The sequence below is a fragment of the Colius striatus genome, chromosome 12 (genome assembly GCF_028858725.1).
Source record: "Colius striatus isolate bColStr4 chromosome 12, bColStr4.1.hap1, whole genome shotgun sequence".
Taxonomy (NCBI): domain Eukaryota; kingdom Metazoa; phylum Chordata; class Aves; order Coliiformes; family Coliidae; genus Colius; species Colius striatus.
This window is the reverse complement of record NC_084770.1, coordinates 18364101-18387897: the sequence shown is the minus strand read 5'-3', so window position 1 is coordinate 18387897 and position 23797 is coordinate 18364101. Positions and strand designations below refer to the sequence as shown.

Sequence of the window (23797 nt, the reverse complement as noted above, 5' to 3'; positions counted from 1 at the left end):
TTAAAACCTATAGGCATCACTGCAATCTGGGGCTGTGGCCACAGGGGCTGCTTCTCCTTGGGGATGGCATACTGGTTCCAGTGGGGCTCAGTGTGGATGCAGAGAGCTGCAGGCACAGACCTGCATGGCTGATGATCGAGGCTTGAGGCATGTGCAGCTATTCCAAACACAGCCTAACACAAACACGGGGCTAAATGTATTTGGATTATGAGTCCATTAGGGAGGCAAGCATCCCTTTGTTAGTCATGTAGACGTGCAGAGGGTAAAACAGCGTTGTGTACTGTGCCAGAGCCCAGTACACTGAGGGTAAGATAATACAGGAACTACTGAGGTGATGTCAGGAGGATGCACAGAGGTGAAATAGCCTTTGGTGGTGGCCCTGGTGGGGACAATGTTCCTGGGGGTTGGACCCTGAGGAGCAACTGGTTTCCTTGCTGTGGCATGTTGCTGCTGCTCCAGCCAGAGCCCTTCTCTGCACACACAGGACAAAGACACCCCCTTTCCCACTCAGGGCTGGGGATCAGGCTGGATGCTGCCTGAGCTGGATTCATGTCCTGTTGAGCTGCCAGGGTTTGCTTGGGTTTCCTACCCTTTTTCTAGTTGGGGCAAATTTTGGAAGTGAATAGACCAAACAATATCCTGTTTTTTGGGAGGGGGCAGGGAGTGCATTTGTTTTCAACATTAGGGGATCTCCAGTTTACTGCTGCTTTCCAACATCTGTGCAAATGGTCCTGGTCCTTCTGAATTCACTGCTATCTTCTACTGTAATTTAATAATGGGGTATTGATCAGATGTTTTCCTACTAAATAGACTTCTCAGTGCTTAAATAACTGCCAAAGCCCAGAAATGTGAGAAGAACTTCAAAGGAAATGCTCAATGTTTTGTAGTCTCTGGTCACAAGATCCTTTTGAGTGACTGCTTCAGTGTAGTTCTCCCAGATGCTGCTCACCAGGTAGAGTATGGAAGCCAGCCCTATGGCATTGCTCAACAGTTTGCACTATGTCCCCTGCATTGCAACCCTTTGCAGCATTTAATGGACTATAACTGATGTCAAGCAATGACACAAATTATTTCAGGTAGGGTTGTGGAAGTCCACAAGATGACACCAATAATCACTTCAGGACTAAGTAACTATTTGCTAAAACTGTTTTATATAAAATGCACGTAGAAAAATTACAATATTTACATGTTACCATGAACCTACAACCACAAACAAAAATTTGCTACATTTGCCATTCCACACAAAGTGAGATGAAAGTTACGATTCAGGGTGCAATTGTACAAACAGAAGTTGATAAAGCTTTCTGTTCATCTTCAAATGTGTTCTGTGAGATACTGCTTGATAATCTGCCCCCAAGCATGCCTTTAGATTATTCAGAAATATAATGTGATTATTTGGTGTGATCCCTGTTGTGATGCTCTCTGCATGCAGAGACCAAGAATAAGTAGTTAGGTAAAAAAGGAAGGTAATGCCAGAGAACATTCTCCAAGCAACAGCAGGTATTGTGTTATGTATCAAGAGTTGAGGATATGGACCAAAAAAAATCTGCATGTAATAGATTGTCCCAGCAAGTCTGTGGAGTCCCTGTGGTTTCCTTCCAGTCCTTTCCAGCAGCCACGACTCCTGCGCTACACAGATGGCTTGCGAGCCATAGGAAGGGTTTCGGTCTCCAAGCTGCCACTAGTAAATCCACAATACTTTTTCACAGTTCAAACAATTTTCCTTACAAATAAGCTCCTAAGTTAACATTTCTTTTAAAAAATAAGAACTTTTAAATATAATAAACTGCTCAAAACCCCCTCAAACCTGACACTGTGGATCAATCCTCTGCTGAGATTGGAAAGCCCAGTCCATTTGCAAGAACATACTAAAGTCCTTTTTCCAATACAGCAGACAACCAGATACATAGGGAATAGCTTTTTTCTCTCAGAATTAAATACTGAAATCAGAAGGACAACTGCATTTTCTGTTCTCTGTTGAAACAGACGATCTGAGAATGAGGCCAATTAAAGTGTTCCAGTAAAGGCTGAAGCATCACCTATTTGACTGCCACTGGGAACAGTCCACGTGACACTACGTCATGACAACAGGTAAAAGTTAAACCTCACCATTGCAGGCTTACAGCACTGTGTATTACGGTGTGTTTTGGGCTTGTGTCTATTCCTTTTCTCCTGCTGACAAAGTAGGGAGATGAAGGGTGCATATTTACTCGTGAGGCCCATACACCAGGGCTGTACAGTGATTCAATTACCAGAATGTGGAGGTGAACAGGAGGGTTCCCACAGCAACCTTAGTGTCTTCAAATAATAGACAACCAGACCTTCTCCTGGCATCAGTCTGTTGATGGAAAGTAACATTTGCAGAACTGTCTTCCTTTCTTTCTTTCACTTTCACCCTCTTTTCCACAGCTGTTTTCCCTGAAACTGGGCAAAATGCATACAAGGGTGCAAACTAGTATCACTCCACTGACAATGTGCTGATTGATGCTACCTGACACTTGCTGTGTGTAACCCACACAGCTTACAGTTGTGGATCTTTCCCTTCACCCTTTTAAAATACACAATAACCCTACTCATTGAGTTAAAAAATAGTGTCCAGTTTTAAAAAAAATTATTAACCTTTTCCACCCACTCCTACAAAATAAAACTTAAAAAGATCAGACCAGCATTACCTAAATGTGCAGCTCTTGGTAAAGTACAGATAGTTGTGCCTCTTTTCTTTAAAACATTAGTCATCAGGGAGTTATTCTGCCCTCCGTCCTACCACATACAGGGCAGGACAAATAAACGTGGAAGAACTGTGTCATGCTTGATTTGTGGCAAGTGTCTAATAGGATTCAGTATTTACAGAAAAATACATCTTTTTCTCTGGATCAAGTACTTGTCAGCAAGTGTTAACAGCAGCTACCTTACTGAACCTATTGGAAACCCAGCGAAATCTTTGCAGCACAGCAATTAAGTAAACAGGCACTATCATGTGCTGATCAAAATACTGATTGATTTCAAAGCCTCTTCTGTGCCATTTCAACATCTGGGTTTATGTACAATATCCTGATTAAGACAGACTAACGTGCTGACTGAAGCCACGATCCTGAAAAATGCTTAAGCACATATTTAATTTCAAGCATGTAAATACCTTGCTTTAAACAGACTCTTTGTATGCTTAAAATTAGTTAGGTGCCTAAGTGCTTTTGAGGTGAAGACGTTCAGTTTGAGTTCTCTGATGGCCTTTCAACTTTTGTAAAACTCAAGATTCAAACAAAAACTTCCAGAGTAATTCCATGGGCATCCAGGATTGCAGTACTTGTAAAGGCTCCTTACAGGAGCTGATTCAAGACAAGGTCCCAATAGAGACCACGAGTAAAATTTGATGTCCAGGCTCAGCCTTGAGTAACAGCACATGGAGCAACCTCCATCCCACCTGCCAGGGCTGAGCTGGTGTCAGGCATGTCTGCAGAGGTGACGGTGAGCTCTCACCAGCCTGGGGTTCTGGCTGGAGGGATCATCTGTGGCGTGTGAAATCCTCACAGGGGCCCAGCCTGGCTGGGCAGTGAGCTGTGGTGCCTGTGCCTGCAGAAAGCATGGCCATCCATAGTGGCTGCTGCTCCTTCCTAGCATGGGGGGAGTTATTCAGCACAATTGGCCCTCACACTGAGTGAGCTGAGAAAGGGGGGTCTGGTATTGTCAGTACTGCTACAGCCTTTGCTCATCATCCCCCATTGTACAGAATTTTAAGCTGGTACCCACTAGGAAAACTATCATCTCCTCTGGAGCATTGTTTAACCTACCATAAAGGCTCCAAAAAAACTTGCTTCTTTGTCCATGTCAACAATGTCACCATTACTGACCGAGACAAAAATCCTGTCCTCCCTTTTCAGCTGAAACACACCACCTTGGTAGATGGAATAAAGTCCATACTCTGCCTTCTTAGACCAGCAGCTTGTTCTCGCGCTTTTCATGAGCAAAATGGGCTCTGGGTAATTGGTCAGTTTGTAAACATATTGGACAAGCTGCTTGGGGTTCCTGATGTGTTCCAACAAATCTGAATCCTCGTTCTCGCGGAATCGGAAGTAAGTTTGGGAGTAGATGTAATAAAAGCCCGTTTGGGGTATCACCAACTCGCCATTTCTCAGCTCCACGTTGTACAGGAAGGAGTGGCCTTTCCTGGATGATTCCCAGTTGTTTATCTTGTGTCCGTTCCCTCTTCTGGGTAAGGAATCTACTTGAGGAAAAAGAAAGAAGAGAGAAAATGCTAAAAGGTAGCTAGTGAAGCCAGGAGTTTGCTAGTTGAGGAGTCTGTTTTGTGCTAACAAAGCAAAGCAACCTGCTCTTCCCAGTAGTTCATTACGTCAATTAACTCAAAACAGTTTGAAGGTCCAGAGTAAACAGTTTAGCTCTATGTGGGAATTCACATGAACTACCTTTATTTCTAATGTCTGTGCTCCCAAATAAGAGAAAAGTCATCCCATTGTTACCTACTAACGAAGTTGAAACATCCATTTGTCTAATACCCTCCCAAGCTGCAGAAACCCCACCAAGCCCTTTGTTAATACGGCCTGAAGGTCAAGTCTCTCCTGTCTCTGTCTCACGTTTCTAATAGGTCTGTCACCATAGCAGCTGGGACTCATAACTAACACAAGGAAATTAAAAGCAAGAGGAAAATGTAACATTAAGGAGAAGGATTTTTTTTTCTCTCTCCCTAATGAAGGTTCCAGAAGAAAAGATAGGGGGGTACCAAGAGGGGAAGAGTTTTCTCCCTGTTCTGTGAGAATTAGCTGAAAAAAACACTGTCTGGGACGAGACGACTTTTTAATGACTTGTTTCTTACTATTAACTCAATGCAAGCATTGAAAAGTGGATGTAAGCAGGAAGCCAGCAAAGACAGGGTAATTTCTGTGACCTTTAACCATTTTGAAAGGTTCTTCCTTACTGCGTGGGGCTGGGGAATTCCTCCTGTTGCTGTTGCCCGTCAGATGTGCTGCGATCCTGGTGATGGGGCTGTGCGGCTGCTGCCCGTTCGTGTGCGGCAGCGTCAGGGCTTTCTCAGCTACGGAAACACAACACAAGGAACCTCACGTAAGGAACAAGAAGAAAGCTCATCTGTCCCATTTGACCTAAGGAATAGGTATGTCATCAATTGACTAAATCATAGACTGAATGCAATACATTGGTCAATAAGGCTCAAATTACTCTCATGCTCTCCTTGAAATGTTGTTATATTCCTCTTTGTTCTCCTTTTTTCTCCTCCTCCTGCCCCAGAATTACCAAGAGACAACTTAAAAATAACCCACAGTACCAAAGTTTCACATTCATGACCGGTATCTTTTATGGTTAAGTATTCATAATCTCCACTTGGAAGTTGTGATGCTTTCACTCCACATGTTTAGAGCTGCATGAGCTTCAGCAGAGCCATTCTTTCCCTGGTCTGTGTATGCAGCAGTTTAACACCGCTTGTTCCCCGGAGAGCAGACTGTTTAAATATCTCCATAACACGACAGGATAAGGTCTGGAAGCCAAATCTTCTGCATCTACCTTGGTTACTTTGCTCTAACTGCTTGACCATATTTCTGGCTCCTGAAAATTTGCCTTCTAGTAATAAGTTCTAATTTTTGATGACTTGCTGCCAGGACAAGATGTTAGTGTCTTCTTGCACTTGTAAAAAATTGAGTGACTACACATCCTTTTTGCCACAGATAATAACATTAGTGTAATACCATTGACTGCAGATCTGTGTTCCTCGTAGCTTTTCGACATCATCTGCCAACAAATGCAGAGAGAAAGGAATTAGCTTGTTGGCAGAAGCTGATAGGTGCAGGAACAAGACACTCCTTCCTCAAGCTCATGAATAAAAGGTACTCTGGGTTTCATCAACAAGCAAATAAATAAAAATAAGCCTATTAATTTGTTGTGACAAGGTATTTCTACGTTTACATCTTTTATGTAATGAAACACGTGGGAAAACATTTCCAAGAGAGCTCAGCCAGCTGGAATTTAGGTCCATCAGAAAATTTCAGCCTCATGCTTTTCTCAAATCAGTTTACAAGCATCAGTTTCCATTTGCAGAATACTTGGCAGGGGGCACTTCTGTGGGATCTTAGCTCTGGGAAATTGAATTTCATTTATTGTTATACCTCTACTTCTCTATCTAAGCTCTGCAGCCAGCGCATCCTACTTTGTGCATTCCTTCTTTGTAACTGTTTGCTGGCTGCTGAAATGACTAGTGTGGTTACCAGGGTAGTGCAGCTTGAGCTGATTTACCTGAGTGACTGACATGGGTCCTATGTTGCCACTTACTGATGTGTTCTGTCCAACCACATTTCTATTTATCTATGTCTCCATCCATCTGCATTATTACTGCTATTACCATCATAATCATCATCATTATCTTAATGTATTATTATTTCTGGAACCCAGGCTACCTTTTTTTAAGCCATCAGGGAGCCAGTAGGTGTATAGAAATGTCTTCTAAACAAAACAATGTTTTCTTTATGCAGAAGTTCAGGGATTTCCGAGGCAGAACTTCCACCAAAGGAGCTGAGACCTCTGAATACAAGCAGAGGATCTATTTTGGGCTGCAAGATTTGCCAGGTAAGTTTCATCCAGAATTAAATTGTTATAGATGAGCAGTTTTTATGTATTGGAGATGGGATTTTAAAAACCACTCCAGAAAATTTTAGCCTTTCTGATTTTTCAGCCAAGCATACTTTCTTGTCTGTGGCGAAAATTCTATGTATTGTGTGTAAGTCATGCAGAAGATGGTGTTCTCTGAATGCTGAGCTGGGAAAGCTCTGTGCCTGATGCTGTGTGCTCATTTGCTCTTTCTTCCTCCCAATACACTACACAGCTCATGACCAGAACATTCCTCAGGCACCTTTTTACCTCTCTCCATGCTACACTTCATCTCATTTTCTCATGCTAGTCTCCCTTTATTTCCAAGGAGGGAGTGACACCTCTGCTAGCACTATGAGCTGTATCAGATAGAAAACAAGCTCAAGTCAAGCACTTCTGCCCTGAGGTATTTCAGACAAGCCAAGCTATCACTGGAATTTGCTTAGTAAAAACTGGTTATCTATGCTTTATAATTTCCTGAACATAGTGAATCCGCTGTCATGGGGGTTTTTTGGCTTCAGTGCAAGCACTCTGCAGCTGAAGCTGTGGCTGGACTATGCTTTGCAATAGAACAGTCCAAGAGCCCTCCCATTTATTGTGCTATTAGGATCCTTTGAATCGTAACATCACCCAAGCACGTTGTTTTCACTGTGTCAGTTCCCAAATACCTTTTTAATTAACTTGCCCAGGTGCCACTTCACTTGCCAGCAGGGATCAGCCTCTCTGTCTTCGCTCTCAACTAGATCCAAGTTTGGGATGAAATTTTCCATCTCCTCCCTGGTGAGACAGGCAATGCCACTCTTGGAGTACGTGTCCCTGAGCTGCAGCAGAAGAGACACAGGGATTTTCAGCTGTGATATGCTCGCAGATGCTCAGCTATGGTAAGTCACTGCATTCACTTTGCTTAGGAACACACTTTCTTTAAAGCATTTGCTAGTATGGTGCAAGTTACAACTATATAGACAGCACAAGTAATTAATTCTGATTTTATGTGTTTATTCAACTATAATGGCACACCTAATAGGCACAAATATGCTTACATTAACTCCATGGATGTAAACTTGGTATCCAGCATTCAACTGAACAAGCTTTGTGAAAACTCAATACCCAAATCACTAACAGGGTGAGTCCTTTACTTTCTCTAGTTCCATTTTAAAAACATTTCTTTTGCATAAGGGCTCTTTTTCTTCACAAATTATTGAGGATGAAATCAAATACCAGGCCTTAAAGGTACTATCCATTCTGTCTTTTCAGCCAATGCTACTTGCAGTCCAGGCTTTTGCTTACATTTATCCATACCATAACCTTCCCATCTTAAGTTTGGGGTCTCTCTGTTACTGTTTTGGACCCCTCACTACAAGAAAGACACTGAGGTGCTGGAGTTCATCCAGAGATGGGCACTGGAGCTGGGGAAGGGTCTGGAGACCAAGTCTGATGAAGAGCAGCTGAGGAAACTGGGGGTGTTCAGTCTGGAGGAGGCAATGATCACTCTCTACAACTACCTGACAAGAGGTTGTTTTGAGGTGGGAATCAGTCTCTTTTTCCAAATAAGGAGTGACAGGATGAGAGGAAATGGCCTCAAGTTGCATCAAGGGAGGCTTAGATTGCAGATTAGGAAGACTTTTTTTCCCTGAGAGGACTATTAGACACTGTCCCAGGCTGCTCAGGGAGGTGGGGGAGTCCTCATCCCTGGAGATATTGCAGATCTGTGGAGCTGAGGTGCTGAGGGCCATGGGTTAGTGATGCATTTGGCAGGGTGAGGTAGGTGGTTGGACTTGATCTTCAAGGTCTTTTCCAACCAAAACTTCTATGGTTCTATGTATTTGACCTAATAATCCAGAACAAAGTCCAGACAACAGAAACGACATTTGGGTCCATATAAAATTATAATGCTGAATGCTTCTGACACCAGCCTATGTCTGTGGCCTCTAGTCATAGAGAAAGCATGGCTTTCTTCTGAGAAAGAGAAATGGATTTGAAGAGAGTGGCAAAACTCCTGCTGACTCCAAGGGATTGTACCTGGGAGGGCTCATCCCAGGGCAGAAAGCCCTTCCCAGGCAGGGTGAGGACCACGGCTGCAGCTGGCGCTGTGGTTCTACGCACACCTGCTCCTCTTCCGTCCCAACTGCTCCTGCTGCAGCAGCTAGAAAGATTGGCAAGGCTTGGCCAGCCAGCAAAGTACTACAGGAACTTGGGAGAAACTGTAATCTAAACAAACAGACAAAGCATTCACATGGACTTCTGGTTGTAACATTGAAATTTCACTCATGTTAAGAAGTTTGGTTTGGTTTGCCAAACAGATACATTCCTTCTGCAAGTACTAGTTTCAGCTGTCCTTGAGAATAGCTTATGGAAAGCAACAGATGCCTCTTCCTTCAGACTCCCCGCTTTTCTTGCCTGCTAGAAAACAGAGGCATTTAGAAAGAGTTCCCACTCCAGGATTAGCAGCATTCACTGCAAGTCCTGCTGGGTTTATCAGAACCTTTCAAGCTCTCGGTTGCAGCAGCAGTCTCTATTGGACTTCACCCATTACTTGCAAGTATTTTGTAGGCATCGAAGTGAAATGGGGCCACCACTGTAAGTGTTTGGGAAGGTTTCTGTGTCTTTGCTGAGGGGTACAGCCACATTCTCAAATCAGGTTTCTTGTTTCAAGAATTCAAAGTGATTAAAATTCTGTGCTTATTAAGGCACTTAAAACTAAGGGCTCTGACATATTTAACTATCCAGCTTCTAGAACAACATACTTCAAAGAGTTTAAAACAAAGTAGGTGATCAACTGAGATGTTATTGTTTATTCTCTTCCCAGATCTGCCTCAGCTCACCTCTGAGCTTTGCTCTCCAAGCTGGAAGCAAACAGTCCTGCACTTCTGCCTTTTCTTTCTCTGGCATACTTTTCCCACAAACAGCTTTACTGTCCTGGCACTGGAGCAGTATTTTGCCACATTGCGAAATCCTCAGGGAACGTAAGCTTGTACAGGTATGGTAGTGAAGGATTGGCATTGCTGTTTCATGGGTAGAGAAAGCAAGACACTGGGGTGTTGCAAGACTTACTCAGATGAGATTTATCTGTAGCCTGAGGTTTCTGAGGACACAGGTCCTGCAGGAATGCTATCTTGTAAAGCTTCTGTCCTATTCTAGGAGTAGTGTGTGAACTCTGTTTTCAAAACAGAAGGAAGTCTGAGGATATTTTCCTTGCAGCCCTTATCCTGAATCATAATGAATTCTATTGTGCTCATCTCAGCACTTCCTCCTGTGGTAAAACTGTTAAATGGTCATAGTCACAGTCCTACTCAAGATTACTACAGCTGTAAAGAAATCTGCTAGTTACACATTACTCTTTTCATAAAGGCAAAAATATCTGCAGTCTGTGCAGCCACAGTCATTTGGTGAAGGTGTAGAGATGTAGACATTGTGAACAACAAAGGGAAGAAAAGTGGACAGACAAAAATGGCAGTTTATCTTCTGAGATGTATTCCACGTGTACCTTGTGGCTGTGGGGTAACAGACAGTGTTTCTAGGTAAGCTTTCTCCTTGTTTATTGTGCACCAGATGACACATGCAAGACTATGCCTAAGGTACCCCCTCCAGAGTCAGCACCTTACTTTCCAGCCCAGCAGTGTGTCCAGATTCAGCTTTTCATACCAAATGCAAGCTTGGTTTTCTTCAGAAACACCAAGTTGTATCTTGGGCAAGTATCATGCCATGTGGTTGTGTCCCACGTGTACATATTTGAATAAAAGGAAGGGAAAGATAAGTGTGGTTACTAATTATTTAGACTGGCAAGCTTGTTAGCACAGGACTCTAAACTGCATGTATGAGAGAAGAGAATGCATTTCTGTATTTTTCTTCATTAGCACCATGTAACCTGATTTCATAAAATCTGTCACATCTCTGTGACTCTCCCATTTCACCAGATATGGGACAGCCAGTTACAAACTTTGCAGGAAAACCTGTTTTGCACATTTTCAAAACATGAACTTGGCTTATCATGCAGAATACTGTATAGCCATTAACATTTGCTTCACAGAGGGCTTTGACACCTCAGAGGACTCCACCTATTAAATTTGGTGTGGAATAAACGCACAAGGAACATTTTACATTTATGCAAAACTTTCTGAAGCTGTATAACTGTAGCACACTTACCTGCAGTTAGGTTTACCTTTGTACCAGGGACAACAACATACTGATACAACTCAGAGCAGTAAATTTTGGCCAAAACACTCGGGAAAACCCCGAGTATGAGGGAGGTGGTCAATGAAAAGCAGGACCACACACAGAAATGCTCACGGGACTATCTAGATGTAGTTTTCTTGGAATGCAAGTGATCTTTTGCTGGAGGAGGGAAAAGCAATGCAGGCTAGGCTGCGAGGAAACCAAAACATCCAGACTATACAATGGGTATTTATAAGCCGTCCTGAGGACTTCCGTGGTGTTTGTTGTCTGGGTGAAGTTCCTTTGGGATTAGTCACTGTCTTAAATGTCTCCTCTGGGAAAATACATAATCTTAAGAGGCACCTCAGCCCTTTCTCTCTGTGCCTACATGAATATCCATCTGCCAGAGGCTGCCGTTGTCGTCCGGGCACTGCTGCAGGGGACGGCAATGGGATGATGGGATAATGGATGGGGCAGTGGCTCTGGCGCGCTCCTATAAAGCTCATCTGCTGCTTGTGTGCAGAAACGCGAAACTTTGCAGAAAAGAAAAAGGCAAAAACTTCTTCAAGTGTTGCTGCCTTGAACTCCGTCCCTGCGTGCATACCAGGGGCCCAAGGAAAGCCCAGACAAAGGAGCGGGAGGGAGGCAGCCGAGCTCTTTGTCTGCGGAGCGCGGCGGGGATGGCTCTGCTCTCCTGCCAAACAAACGCTTTCCAGCTGCCTGCGGCTCCCCAAACCTGCGCTCGGCGCGGCTTTCGCCCAGTCCTTCCTTTTCTCGGCCCAAAACAAAAGGGAGAGAAAGCGAGAGAGAGCGCAGGGGTCCCTCCCCACACACCCCCGGGTTGCCGGCCCGCCCCTCACCAACCTGTTTGAGCTCGTTGGTGAAGTAGAGGAAGGTGACGGCCACGCAGACGGACTGCAGGAGCACGGCGGCCACCAGCACAGCCCCGCAGGTCTGCCCGGGGCTGGGGCCGGCGGCGGGCAGCATCCTGGCCGGGCAGCACCGGGCGCGCACCGCGGGCTTCTCACTGCGGGGCACGGGAGGAGCGGCCGGGGACGGGCCGGCCTGGGCTGGGCTGTGCCACCGGCTCGCCCGCCGGCTTCCCCCGGCAGGCAGCCCGCCCCGCAACCCGCCCCGGCCCCGCGGTGGCAACGGCAGCGGGAGGGAACTTGCCCCGTCCCGCCCCGTCCCGCCCCGTCCCACCGAGCCGAGGGCGTGGGTGCGGGTCTGTCCGGGACGACTCCGGCTCCCGCCCCCTCCTCTCCCCTCCGGAATGTGGGGAGCATTTGTCCGTCGTCACTCTGTAAAGTATCTCTGAGCATCCTGAGGGGTGTTCACCAGCGAATGGTGAAAATGGGAGAGAGGGAGCAGCTAAGAGATTGAGGCTGTGGTTAAGAGTATGGAGATGCCTGGCGTTTCCAGGCTGCAGGATGGGTTATCAGAGTCACACATCAGTTACCCTTCTTTGCAGCTTCACCCCTAGAGCTGGATCATCACAGAAAGGTGCCTGTGGGCTGACAGCCTCTGCCATCCACTCTAGACACGAACTCCAGCTCTTCCGTTTGGGGCTTGCTTTATCTGAAGTCACTTTTGGGTTTGGTTGGTTGGTTTTCAGACCCCTGAGATTCTTTCTTGCAAACTGTTCCCAACATTGTTGAGCCCAGACAGAAGTTTTTCTAAAGGTGTGTGCATGATTTAGGATCTGTCCATTGACTTCCACTGGGCTTTTGCCACCTCACGCAGATTCTGGGTTATAACCAACTTTGTGATTACCTGCAGACACTTCAAAATAGCAGAGGCAGCACCAGTGTGCTCTGCTGACAATGTAGCCACAGAAAACAGGCTTCAGATTTCAGTTAGTTCACTTTCGCTCCATTGCTGCAGGGCAGTCCAAAATTTTGGCTCCTACCCAACATCCGTGACCTGATGCAGGAGGGAGTTCTCAGTGTAATTACAGGGGAAAAAAATAAGATAAAGATATCTCTCCTGACTATTGAGAAGACCTTGAGAAGAGATAACTGTTGTATTCAGCCATTTACTAGAAAAAATCTTTTCTTCCAGCATAATGTAACAAAATGATCCCCAAATCCCTGTTCAATGTGGCAGCAGGCAGTTTATTTGTCTGGCTCTTCATAGCATTCAATCCGTGTGCCAAAACTGTTCAGATCTGTGTCATTCCAACACATGTGTCAGATGGAGAAGACTAACATTTTCTTGAAAGTGAGCTCATGACCTCCTCCTATGACTTCTCAGCAAAGTTAGCATGACATTATGGGCTCTTTCTGCTTTTGCAGCATCCCAGCCCCTTTCTGAGCAGGGATGGTGGAGCTCTTGTTCACTTTAATGCAACAGCTGCTTCAGGAGTTTCTTACAGATTGTAGCACATGCACAAAAGAATCTTACAAAAAAAAACCCCTAGCCTGCCTCCTACCTTGTTTATCATGGTTCATAAGCTCTTAAGAAAGAAATTTCTTCTGAGGGAGCTGTGTGAAAAGTCAGTTAAAAGATGGTAAAGGAGGAGGAAGACTCTTGCTTGCTGAAGACAGTTTGTGCGGTTCATTCCAGATCATTTCAGATGTTTAGGGAGGTTCTACAGCTTTTGAAAGAAACGAAACTGCTTTCATTGTTTTCTTTCAAAGAGAATAAAAACAAAAGTGAAAGGAAGCCCAGGGCTATGTAGCACTCCTGTTGTTGACACCTAGGAGCTGGTCGTTAGTCTGTATTTTTCCAGCCTCATCACAGATTTGCCTCTGACCTATGACTTGTAAAAGAACTGTTTCTGTGAGAAAATATATCAATCCATTAAAGATTTGTTTTCAAGAACCATACAATCGTCTTGCAAATGGCTAGCAGGCATGATCCATGTCCCCCTGAGCCATTACTTGAAATCTCCGTGGATGTTCCTTACATCTGATTTAATACTTGTTGAGTTAGTGCCAGTGTTGTAAGGCAATATTAGTGAAGTTTACTTGGAAAAGAACAATGAGGAGAACAAAAAAAACCCCACCCCTCTCAAATCTGCTTCTTCCAAAAACGATCACATCACTTCTCTTTCTGAAGTTTTCAGATCTTAAAATCTCATTGTACAATGATAAAATGTTTATGAGTTTCCACACCAATGTAGGGTAATAAGAGTGTGAAACTCCAACGGTTTTCTCCATCAGATACACATGAAAACCTTTGCTACTTTCAAGGATTACTTTTCTGCAGTCGTGGGGGGGTTTTTTTGTCTCAGGTGTAAAATTATCCTGAACACCATTTCTCTCAAAATTTCTAAGAGTATAATCTTTCTGTTTTGATGAATTTTTCCTGCAGTAAAACTGTGGGGTCACGACCTGTGTGGGAGGAAATGTCATTAGTGCTCCTTTAAACAAAGCAAGATCTGCTCCTTTGTGTGGTGCTAGACCAAAGCAAAACCTCTGATTCTTCCTATCATCTCCTTCATCCTATTAAAGCTTACCCGGTGAACCATTTAAATAGAGATAAACCTTAATCTGTCCTGTGCACTCAGGACCTGTGTTACTTGGCATGTCAAAGAAACACCTGGCAGTGGACCTGCCATACTGTGACTGCTAGCAAGCTGTAATGGCTCTGAAAGTGTGTGAAAATGAAGGAAGACTGACTTGAAAACTCCTCACTGATTGAGGTGATGGGGGATATGAAGATGTTTTCAGAGGACAGAGGGTCTTATATTTATAGGTGTACTTCTCCCAGCAATGCAGGTGGCAGTTACTACCACTGCTGTCAGTCCCTGCCAGTCCCAGGACATCAGAGCTGTGCTGGTTTTTCCAAGGCAGAGAAAGCAGAGTTGACTTTCTAGTATGTATCAGCTCTTGACATTGGTTTCTCTGCTGAGCAGCAAAGGAGCTTGTGGATTTGTTGCAGATACCAAAGCATATAATTGCAGTGCTGTAGCTGCAGAGAGGGAACTTGGCTGTTCTGGACAGCAGAGCAGCCCCATGGCTGTGCTTTCCCCCTCCTGGGAGCATGGCTCAGATTGAGCTTTTTGTCACCAAAGATGCTGTCTATGGCCACTTATGTCTTCCTCCACAAGCTAATGCCTAGCTGAGGTACTCCATTCCCTCCAGAAAACTTTCCCACCAGCATTCAGGAATGCTGCTGTAGGTTTAGGCTTTGCTATTCCAGCCATTCATTCCTGTCAAGAAGCTGTTGAATATTTGGCTGTAAGAGCACAGTAAGGGATTGCTGTGTCTGCTGTCCTCCCCACAGGGAAGAGGCAATCCGTACCCACCTCTGCAGCCCACGTAGGGCACTGCCATGCTCTGCTTCAGGGCCATGGGTCATGAACAGCCTCATCCAGTGAAGCCTCCTGCTGAAGCAGGCCCCAAACCCATTATTTGTGGCAGCCAGCACAGAGTTAACCTTGCACAGTTGTCCTCCTTTTCGCACATGTGCCGGACAGATCACATCTTGGCTGCTGTGGCTGGTTCATTCCTTTGCGGTCCATGTGCCAGATTCGGACCTCATATTTTGCTTTCAGTTGCAAACCATTGCAAACTCATGAGTAAGCTGTGATTTATACTGTCATGGGATCAGAGTGAGCATCTGTTTATCAGTGCAATGCTCTTTTTGCGTATGGTGTTACACAAACAACAACAATGGTCTGTCTGGCCCAAAGTGCACCTATGAATTAATTTATTCAAACCTGCCCTCTCTCTCTCAATGCCCCAGGCAGTGCATTTGATAAATAGAGCAGAGAATAGATGTGCATACGCATGCCACACTCATTTCCAATAATCCTGTAGCATTAGCAAGCTAGATCTAACTTTATATCTACCATTTTTAGTTGACAAAATACTTAACCTTTTACTTGTTAATGTCCTGTATATATTTTAACCTTTATGTCAATTATATAGGGATATACTGTGTCCCCCAGAGCACTAAGGTAGAGGCAACTCAGTTCAGCTGCAGATCTCAAGGCTGGATTTGGCCATGCAGCTATTACCTTCCTGCATGACCACGCTGGTGTGAAGCACTAGATGATGATGATAGCCCCTTGCTAAAGGAGCAAAGGGGATGTTTACACCTGCTTTTAAGTCTTTTTCTATATTACCTTAACAGAGTGATAGTGTTGAAAGAGGGTCATCGAAGCCTCAGCTCCAGGAGAAGCTGGGAGGAAATCCATAACACACCTAAGCTGCCTCTGCAACATTTCAGAGAGAGGAAGAATTGTCCCTGGTGCCTAGCAAAGCCTTGCTAAGCAATCAGCCTAAGCCTTGAAGCATGAAATTTTATTATCTTTAACATAGGTGAGTGCTTTTAACCTCCACTGAAAATGGAAGACAAACACTTCTCTTTAGGGTGCCAGATATGCATGCAAATAAATGACTTTTCTGGAGGCTTAGTCATGGTAAAGCGTCTGTCACTTACCTGTCTGTCTTTGTCTAGGCCACAGTCTCCTCCTGGTCAGATTAAAATCAGTAATGAGGCTGTATGTAGAGAACTGAATGAGAGTCCTGCTCCCTCACTGCCATTTGCACTTCTCTGTACTGTTGGATGGGGCACTGCTGACAAAAAAAACCCCTCTATGAATGCAGAGGAAATGGGCAGAAGCAGATGGGCATTATTTTTACTTATATGAAACCTCTTCTCTCTTCCTGTAACTGGTGAAAAAGGGCATACTGGATTGGACTGTATCTTTGTATTATATTAATGGGACAGGCTGTTTTTTCTCTTGTGATTGAAGGAGCATGGAGTGAAGTTCAGAATCTGCTTTCCTGCAGTCTTGGTTTGGCTTGGTCTACAAGGTATTTAATCCATATTGAGCATGTGTGGATTTGTTCTTGCATTCATAGCAGCACAGCCATCATCAAGCTATACTGGTGGAAGTGGGAAATAGGTTTGGTTTTATTTGCACCTGCTCATCTATGCCTCTACAGCAAGAGCTGTCACACAAGGTGATACCCACTGCTGTGTGTGTGCTTTCTGGGTTTATTCTCTCTGTATCCTACTGCTGTGGAGGTTTTGAGACTGCTTGGTGGTTGCTTTGTTTGCTGCTTTGGTAGCAGGTGAAGCAGACACTGCATATATTGGCCTCAACACAGAATGGGAAGTGTTGTGGACTGCTCTGATCTGTGGCAAGTGGGTCTGGCTCCTGGGTCATTGCTGGAGTACTGCACACTTCAGTCTAGATACTAATCACAGAGGTTTTCCTACCATTTTGATATGCCTGTTGAAAGACTTCATGCCAGTAGCCAGAAAGACTCATCTGCACAGTCTTCCATGCTGTGTGATTAGGATAAAAAAATAGGCAATAACAGGACGAGAATGTGGCCTTGAATATTGTAGCTCTTTAGTCTTGAGTGAGGGCCATGGAGGACTTTCTGGGAGTGGGGATGTAGTGACTCTCACTTAGGAAATACTTTAAAATTCTTCAGCAAGGTGGTACCTGCAGCATCTCAAATGTGGCTCTTGTCAGATTAACAGGGGAGCTATGAGAGCTCAGGGGCTACCACAGTTAGTCAGGGCTAGACAAGACTGGTCAGAGCATTAGAGAGAAACTCCAGAAGCTGGTGAGCTGGAAACACGTGTCAGAGAAGTCAGTGCAAGACTGGCAGAACTTGAATTACTCCTGCAGATTGTTGGGTTATCAGTTGAAGCAAAGTTGAAAGGAAACATTGGCCTCAGTGAACACACCAACAATATCACGGCGGTGACACAAAATACACACACTTTTATATGTGCCATTGCATAAATGTCATGCAAACACCATAATGGACTTACAGAACTCCCCTTTTGTGTACCTGGATCTTCAGTGGCAGTTTGTATTTTCAGTGACACAAGCAGCAAAGGCATTTTCCTCCTGTCTTGAAAAGTGGGTTATTATGTAGTGGGGAGGAGATCTTCCCCATACCTACTGGTAAACGGAGTATTAAAATAGCTCTGTGGCCAGATTGCCAAAGAGACAGAGCTTGGAGTTGTTCAGAGCTATGGAGTTGTTTACAGATGGCAAATCTGGCCAGGTGCAAGGTGCTTTCTTGGATTTGTACAGCACTGAATCTTGGTAAACAGAAAGGGCTTGAGGAAGAATAGAAAGCAAAGCTGTCTCCTGGGCCAGTTTGCATTTCAGTTTCATTACTCCTACTCAAAAGTTGTGTAATATTTAACTGCAAAAAACTTTATAACAATATTTAACTAAAAGTAAACTGCAGTGTACTTCAGTGAACTGCAGTGTATTTGCTCTTGGAACTAAGATTTTCACTTCTCCTCGCTCCAATTTTTCAAGTTAAACTCAAGCTGACATTGATTTGCAAAACAAGAACTTGAGTGTCTGGGAATCAAACCATATAACAAGCATTTCCTCAGCCTCTTCAAAGCAGGATGTCCTTATTTACTTGGGAAGGAAGTTGGAAAAGATTTCTGACAATAAATACCTAATGTAAAAAACCCTTAAAGTAGAGGACATAGCATTTAGAAAAAAAGGAATCACTATTTTAGAGCTGTGACAGTGACAGTGATTCCTACCCACACAACCCAGTACCTTGTTCTGGGCAATCCACAGCATTTGATTGTTCCCATTACTTTTTAGCCAGCAGTGAGATGTGAGTTAATATAGGTGTAGCCCACCAAACAAACCCTTGAGACTTTTTCATATCTTAGCAAGCAAAACATTCCCAACTTGTGTATTCAACTTTGGTCATTACTCTTGTTTGTCTGAGCACCACAATAATATCAGCAGATTAGCTACTACCCTGGGCACACTGAGTTGTTAAAGTCATTTATTAACTAGAAGCTTTATTTGGGTAATGCTAATAAAGTCCATCTGAAAACAAAGTGTAAGACGCCAGCACTTAGAAGGAAAGAGCTTCCACAGAAGTGCTTTGAGTCTTACCAAGGTCTCAGCCCTCTTTGTCTCCTCAGACCAGTGCGCCCAGGATTCAGGAATCCCTATAATTTGGATGGTGCTTCCAAGTTAGGGTTGTTGGGTCATTCTATAGCTGGAAATACAAACTCCTCAAATGCTGCCCTTGCCTTAGTGTAGGCACGATTTCTGAATTGGGGAAAAGGAGAGAGGACCAGGCCATTCAACAGGAGAGAGAGGCTGCGAGAGGCAGCATGTAGGGTGGTGTGTGCAAGGGTCCTACCTCCACAAGGGTAGGGTCTGGAGGCTTTGCAAATCCCCACTGCCCCCATGTCTGCAGAGGAGCCAGGCAAGCCTTGTAACCCCTCTGGCTCCCCATGCCCTTACTTGTTTTACCAAGGTTTCCTTTGCAGCCAGGGCAGCGGCAGTGCTCAGCTGGTCCTTCCTGTGCTGTGCTGGAGCTGACCAGGGCAACTCTCAATGTGGCCACCATGTGAGGACAAATCACGAAAGAAGGTAAAAACCCCACTTTTAAAGAACTTTATGTGCATTCTGGATGTTTTGAGAGCTGTTTCACAGCAGGGACACCAAACCATTGCAGGGACAGAGCTGAAATCACAGCACAGTGCACAAGGACAACAAAGGATGAGAGGAAACACTTAAAGCAGTTTTTCTGCCAAAGAAAATGTGCACGTGATGACATCATCTAGATGTAGTTGACTTTTTTTAAGGCTCACCTCCTAGAGTTTATAAAGGTTCTTAGATGCCATGAGGGAAAGAAAAAAACAAACAACTTTTCAGATTTTACAGTAAAGGAGGAAAGACGGGAAACACAGCAAAGGCATGTCCCGGAGTCTCAGCTACAAACCCAGACATTAAAGGAATCCAGACTTGCCTGTAAAATGTTTCACAACAGTAAAACAGTTTCCAAACTTTTTGCTGATGAGTGTTGAAAACTTGTGTTGGCAGATTCAGTGCATGAGAGCACTGTGGAGGATGTTTGTGTCCTAATTAAAGCTACATGCACATACATAGATGTGGAGAAGCACAGCTTGAAGTCTACCTTGCATGTCAATGCTCCCTGACTGGGCAAAATGCTGCACTCCTTTGGTCTCCCGAGTAATTTTGGATTGTGAGTATCTAGGGGTTAATCTGGGTAAGGGTTTGTGGGGTTTGGGATAAGAAAAGAATGGAAACATTGCAACAAAGTTTACATGGAAAAATTAAACAAAATTAATTTAGTTATAACTGGGAAAAATTATCACCTGAAGGCACTCAGAAAAGAATTGATGACCACAATCAGACAGGGAAATAGTTCTTCAGCACAATTTGATTGTAAAACTACCTTCATGGCTGACTTAATTAAAGCAAATACCTAGGGACTTGCCTTGGCTTAAAATAATGTCATCTTTTCTATGACTGTTGGAGGCAGGTGAACTTGATTTCCTTAGCTTCTCTAAGGCTGCAGTCCAGTAATACATTTGGGATAATTAGGTCTTTAATCACCTAGAGAAGAAATATCACTACATAACAGCATATCTATCAGCAGAGAGCTATTCTCAACACACAGAGTGTTGTGGTAGAGACAGAAGCACAGAAATGGAGTGGCCTCATGCAAAAGAGAGTGACTCAAGGGCTTAGCGTTAAAAAGCAGACATAATGTTGCAGATGCAGTTTTGTGAAAGAAAACCACCAGGAGATGATGATATGGCATCACAGAAATTACTGCTCCCTCTCACCCAGCTGCAGCTGGTGTCAGTGGCAGGGGTGGGATGTGATCAATGGGTAGGGCATGACACCCACGTGTACATACCAAATGGTGAGTGATGTTTGTCAGACATTCAGTGAGGTTTTAGACAAGTTCACCCCTGCTCAAAAGGAAAAGCCCTGCTTCTTGCTGTTGGACCTATGATCTTGGATCAACTCTGGTGCTCATCAGAGCCAGTACAGCTCATTAACATGGCAAAAATAACCCAGGTGGTTTTCTCCTGGGGTAGCAATGAGGACTGGCTGAGTGAAGAGCCTGGCAAGCCCAGGGCAGCGCAAGGAGAGGTGGCAGCCAATGCCAAGGCAAGGATGACCCTTCCCTCAGCTGCTCATCCAGCATCAGCCATAGATATTCCAGCATCTTTTTGTTAATGCAGAGGTTGAGTCTGGCTCGTTTCCAGGCTCTGGCTTCTTTTGATACTTCTCAGAGAAAAAACAGAAACCTTTCTATTCATCTCCATTATAAACTTTTATCGAGTGTTTTCAGGCTGCTGAAACTCATCTGTCAAACAGATCAGTGGGAAAGATCTGCCTAATGCTTACCTGTTATGAAATATTCATTTTGGAAAAGAACTACTATTTATGAGTAGCACAATACTAATTTCCTCCAGAAGGACTTTTGGTTTGTTTTGCTTTCATGTTCTTTGTTACCCGCAGTCTCAGTGTTTAGCAGTGCTTCTCTGTGAAGGAAACTGGAACTAACTGAAAGCCTCAGCTGAACCCACTTTCTGTTTCTGTCACCAGCTACATGTTGAGGTGCTCCCCAGGCACTAGGACAGTATGGCCATACTGCCCTTCTGGGAGATCTCACCTAGGGCCAAGCGAGGAGTCGGTCATGAGCAACAGGCAGAGACATCACCAACACCTTCTGGAGATGGTGGTTTGACTGTCCCAATGGCATAATCAGTTGACAGCTCCCCAGTCCATTTTTGACCAGATTTGAAGGAAATCTTCAGTTCCCAAGTCTGTTTATGGTGTGGTAACATGAAGAGTTTTGTTGATGTGTTTAAGGGACAAAGTGGTGCAGAGCAGTGCGAGAGGCCTCCATCCAAGGCTGGACCCTAGGCTCCCCGCTAATGAAAGGATGGGCTGGGGTGACATGTCATTCATTCACACTTCTCCTTTTACCACAGCTTCCAAACCAGCTTTAAATTACACTGTTACTCTCTGCCAACTCCCAGCTGTGTAAGGGACATTTCCCTTATGCAGGGAAATACAGATCCTTCTTCTCTGTAGCATATTCTAGTGAGAGAGGTGGAAAGTGAGGCGAGGAGGCACACTTCATGGCTTAGCTGTGGATAGTGTGAGGTAGATGGGAATTTTAAATAGATCTCTTGAGACTACAGTTCAGCCCTTAAAATAGGAAACACAGGACCTTTCAACTCACACTTGTGCACTTTCATGCCCCAGTGTCCTGTTCTCCTTTTCTCCTGTTTCAATCTTAATTTGAGCAGTGAGACTGCTATAGAGCCCACTGTGTTTGCCAGTGCTCCTGTTCTGCTGATTGCTGATGGATATACAGATTCTATTTCAATTACAGGATAGCAGAAGACAATGGGTTGCTGTCACAAATCTAGATGGTAGGGTTATCAGGGTTGTCTCCATCAGGATTGCTCAAGGGGAGAGAGCACACTGGAGATGTTGGGAGCAGACACCCAAAGAGCACTCATCTCTGTGCATTACTGTGTGTCCTTTCCTTCAATGTGTCTTCTTAAGACACGTTTACTACCACTGTCCCTGTGTCATGAGGAAGAGGTGCTGTTTCTAATTACATATCAGTTAAAACTGATAAACTGCCCACAAGAAGTGGACTGAATCTGAACCGAATCTGTTCATCTTTAGAGAACATTCATGGGGTGGAAGTAGGGATATTTTATAAATATTCCATACACTGCCTGTTTTCTGTGCTCATATCCTCTTTCTTGGCTCAGAATGTTTTTCTAGGGTCACTTAAGGATGTAACTGAAGATCCACAGCAGCTCTCCCCCCACATCCTGAAGATGCCTGGCTGCCTTCGTGCCTATTGTACAAGCCTGTGTATGTTATCTAAGTGCTTGTATTTCTAACCTGAAAACTATAAACAGAAAGAGCGGTGTTTCTAGTAGTAATCTGTTGGAGGGGGTTTTGTGCTTGTCTTGCTTTGTGACATGGCTGTTTATTCTACAGGGAGCACAATAGCTGGATGGGGATAGCAAAGATTGCAGATAATATGCCTACAAATCACTAGCAGGACAATGCAGTAAAGCCCTTTGAAGTTTCCCACAAAGACTTCAACATACCAAGGTATGTAAATATGCACAGAGAGCAGGGCAAGGGCTGAGTATGGAGGAGGGCTATGGCAGCAGGAGATGGAAGCAGGCAGGCAGGAAAGGTTTGGTAAGAAGGAAAGCAGATGTGAGGACATTGAAAATACTCCCTTTTCAATTACTGCTTCCTGCCTGCAGATGTGGGACCCTATTGTTTTGAAAGAACTGAGTCAATTATTTACAGGGCCACAGGTTCTGAGGTGGATTTTGATTCCTCATCTGATTATGCACACAGAGGAATCCCCTTCTCTCCACCAAACAAGTGCCCTTCTGCTCTGTGTTGTTTAGGAACAGGCTTCTGTTGGAACGGGACCAATATAGATGCAGATTCAAGCCCCAGTGTAGATTTGCAATGTTGCATCTTTGCTAAACATAGCCCGGATTTCCATCGCCACAAAGGGCACTGTAGAAAGAACAAGAGCAACACCAGAGTTGTGGGAATGGGGTCAATTCTGTTGCCTTTGGGAATTTTAGCCCTGAACCTGCCACAAGGAAAAAGAACTGGGAGGACTTGATGCAACTGCTCAACAAGTTGCTTTGGATTTCAGGTTTCTTTGTGTTCAAAGTGAATCGGTTCTCTTCAACAATGAATCTTTTTGGAGTTTAGAGGCAGTGAATTCATAGAGACATCTTTGCCTTACTCAGAAAAGGACCTGTTATGCATTAGAAAAGGTTTAAGGACCTCTTTCTTTCTTTTGAAAGTCTCTGCTCCAATGAGAGAGGTAATACTGCCAGCCAGCAACTGCCAGGGGCTCTGGATTATGGTTCTTAAAATGCAATCCAGGAAGCCTCCAGAATTTTATAAACGTTCCCAAGGCAAGATGTGCAGGAAAAAGCAATAACTTCTGCTTTATTTGCACTTTGTAAATCAAAACAAGTGCCTAAAGGGTAAATTGCATTCTTCATTTGTTATCCTGGTTTGCTGTCTGTCTGATTTAGGCTGTATCTCATCCTCACAGCCATAATGGTTTTAATCCAGAGTTGTAAACAAAGCGGTTCAGTGATGCTCTGGGTAAAGATCTGACTTCTGAGCATACAAAGAGTGGGAGTTGTGTCTTCAGGCTGACCTTTAAGCTGCTGGTGCTTACCTGCATCCCACTGGAATGAAGTTTGGGAATTACTGGTTGAGTTCATCCTGCTC

The 23797-nt window shown here is 44.3% G+C and overlaps 1 protein-coding gene across 2 annotated transcripts; it reads right to left on the bottom strand.

Moving 5' to 3' along the window:
• Positions 1–1132: 1132 nt before the first annotated feature.
• On the bottom strand, positions 1133–11913 carry TNFSF10 (TNF superfamily member 10). Of its 2 annotated transcripts, none has more exons than XM_062005906.1 (5): positions 11626–11913; positions 7278–7430; positions 5715–5757; positions 4931–5047; positions 1133–4222 (listed from the first exon to the last, which is right to left on the bottom strand). In XM_062005906.1, the coding sequence occupies exons 1-5, from the start codon at positions 11746–11748 to the stop codon at positions 3780–3782; spliced, it is 879 nt and encodes a 292-aa protein (XP_061861890.1). In that variant the 5' UTR covers positions 11749–11913; the 3' UTR covers positions 1133–3779. The 2 variants fall into 2 exon arrangements, with proteins under 2 accessions (XP_061861890.1, XP_061861891.1); XM_062005907.1 differs by having other exon boundaries at positions 1133–4219; positions 11626–11912.
• Positions 11914–23797: the final 11884 nt, after the last annotated feature.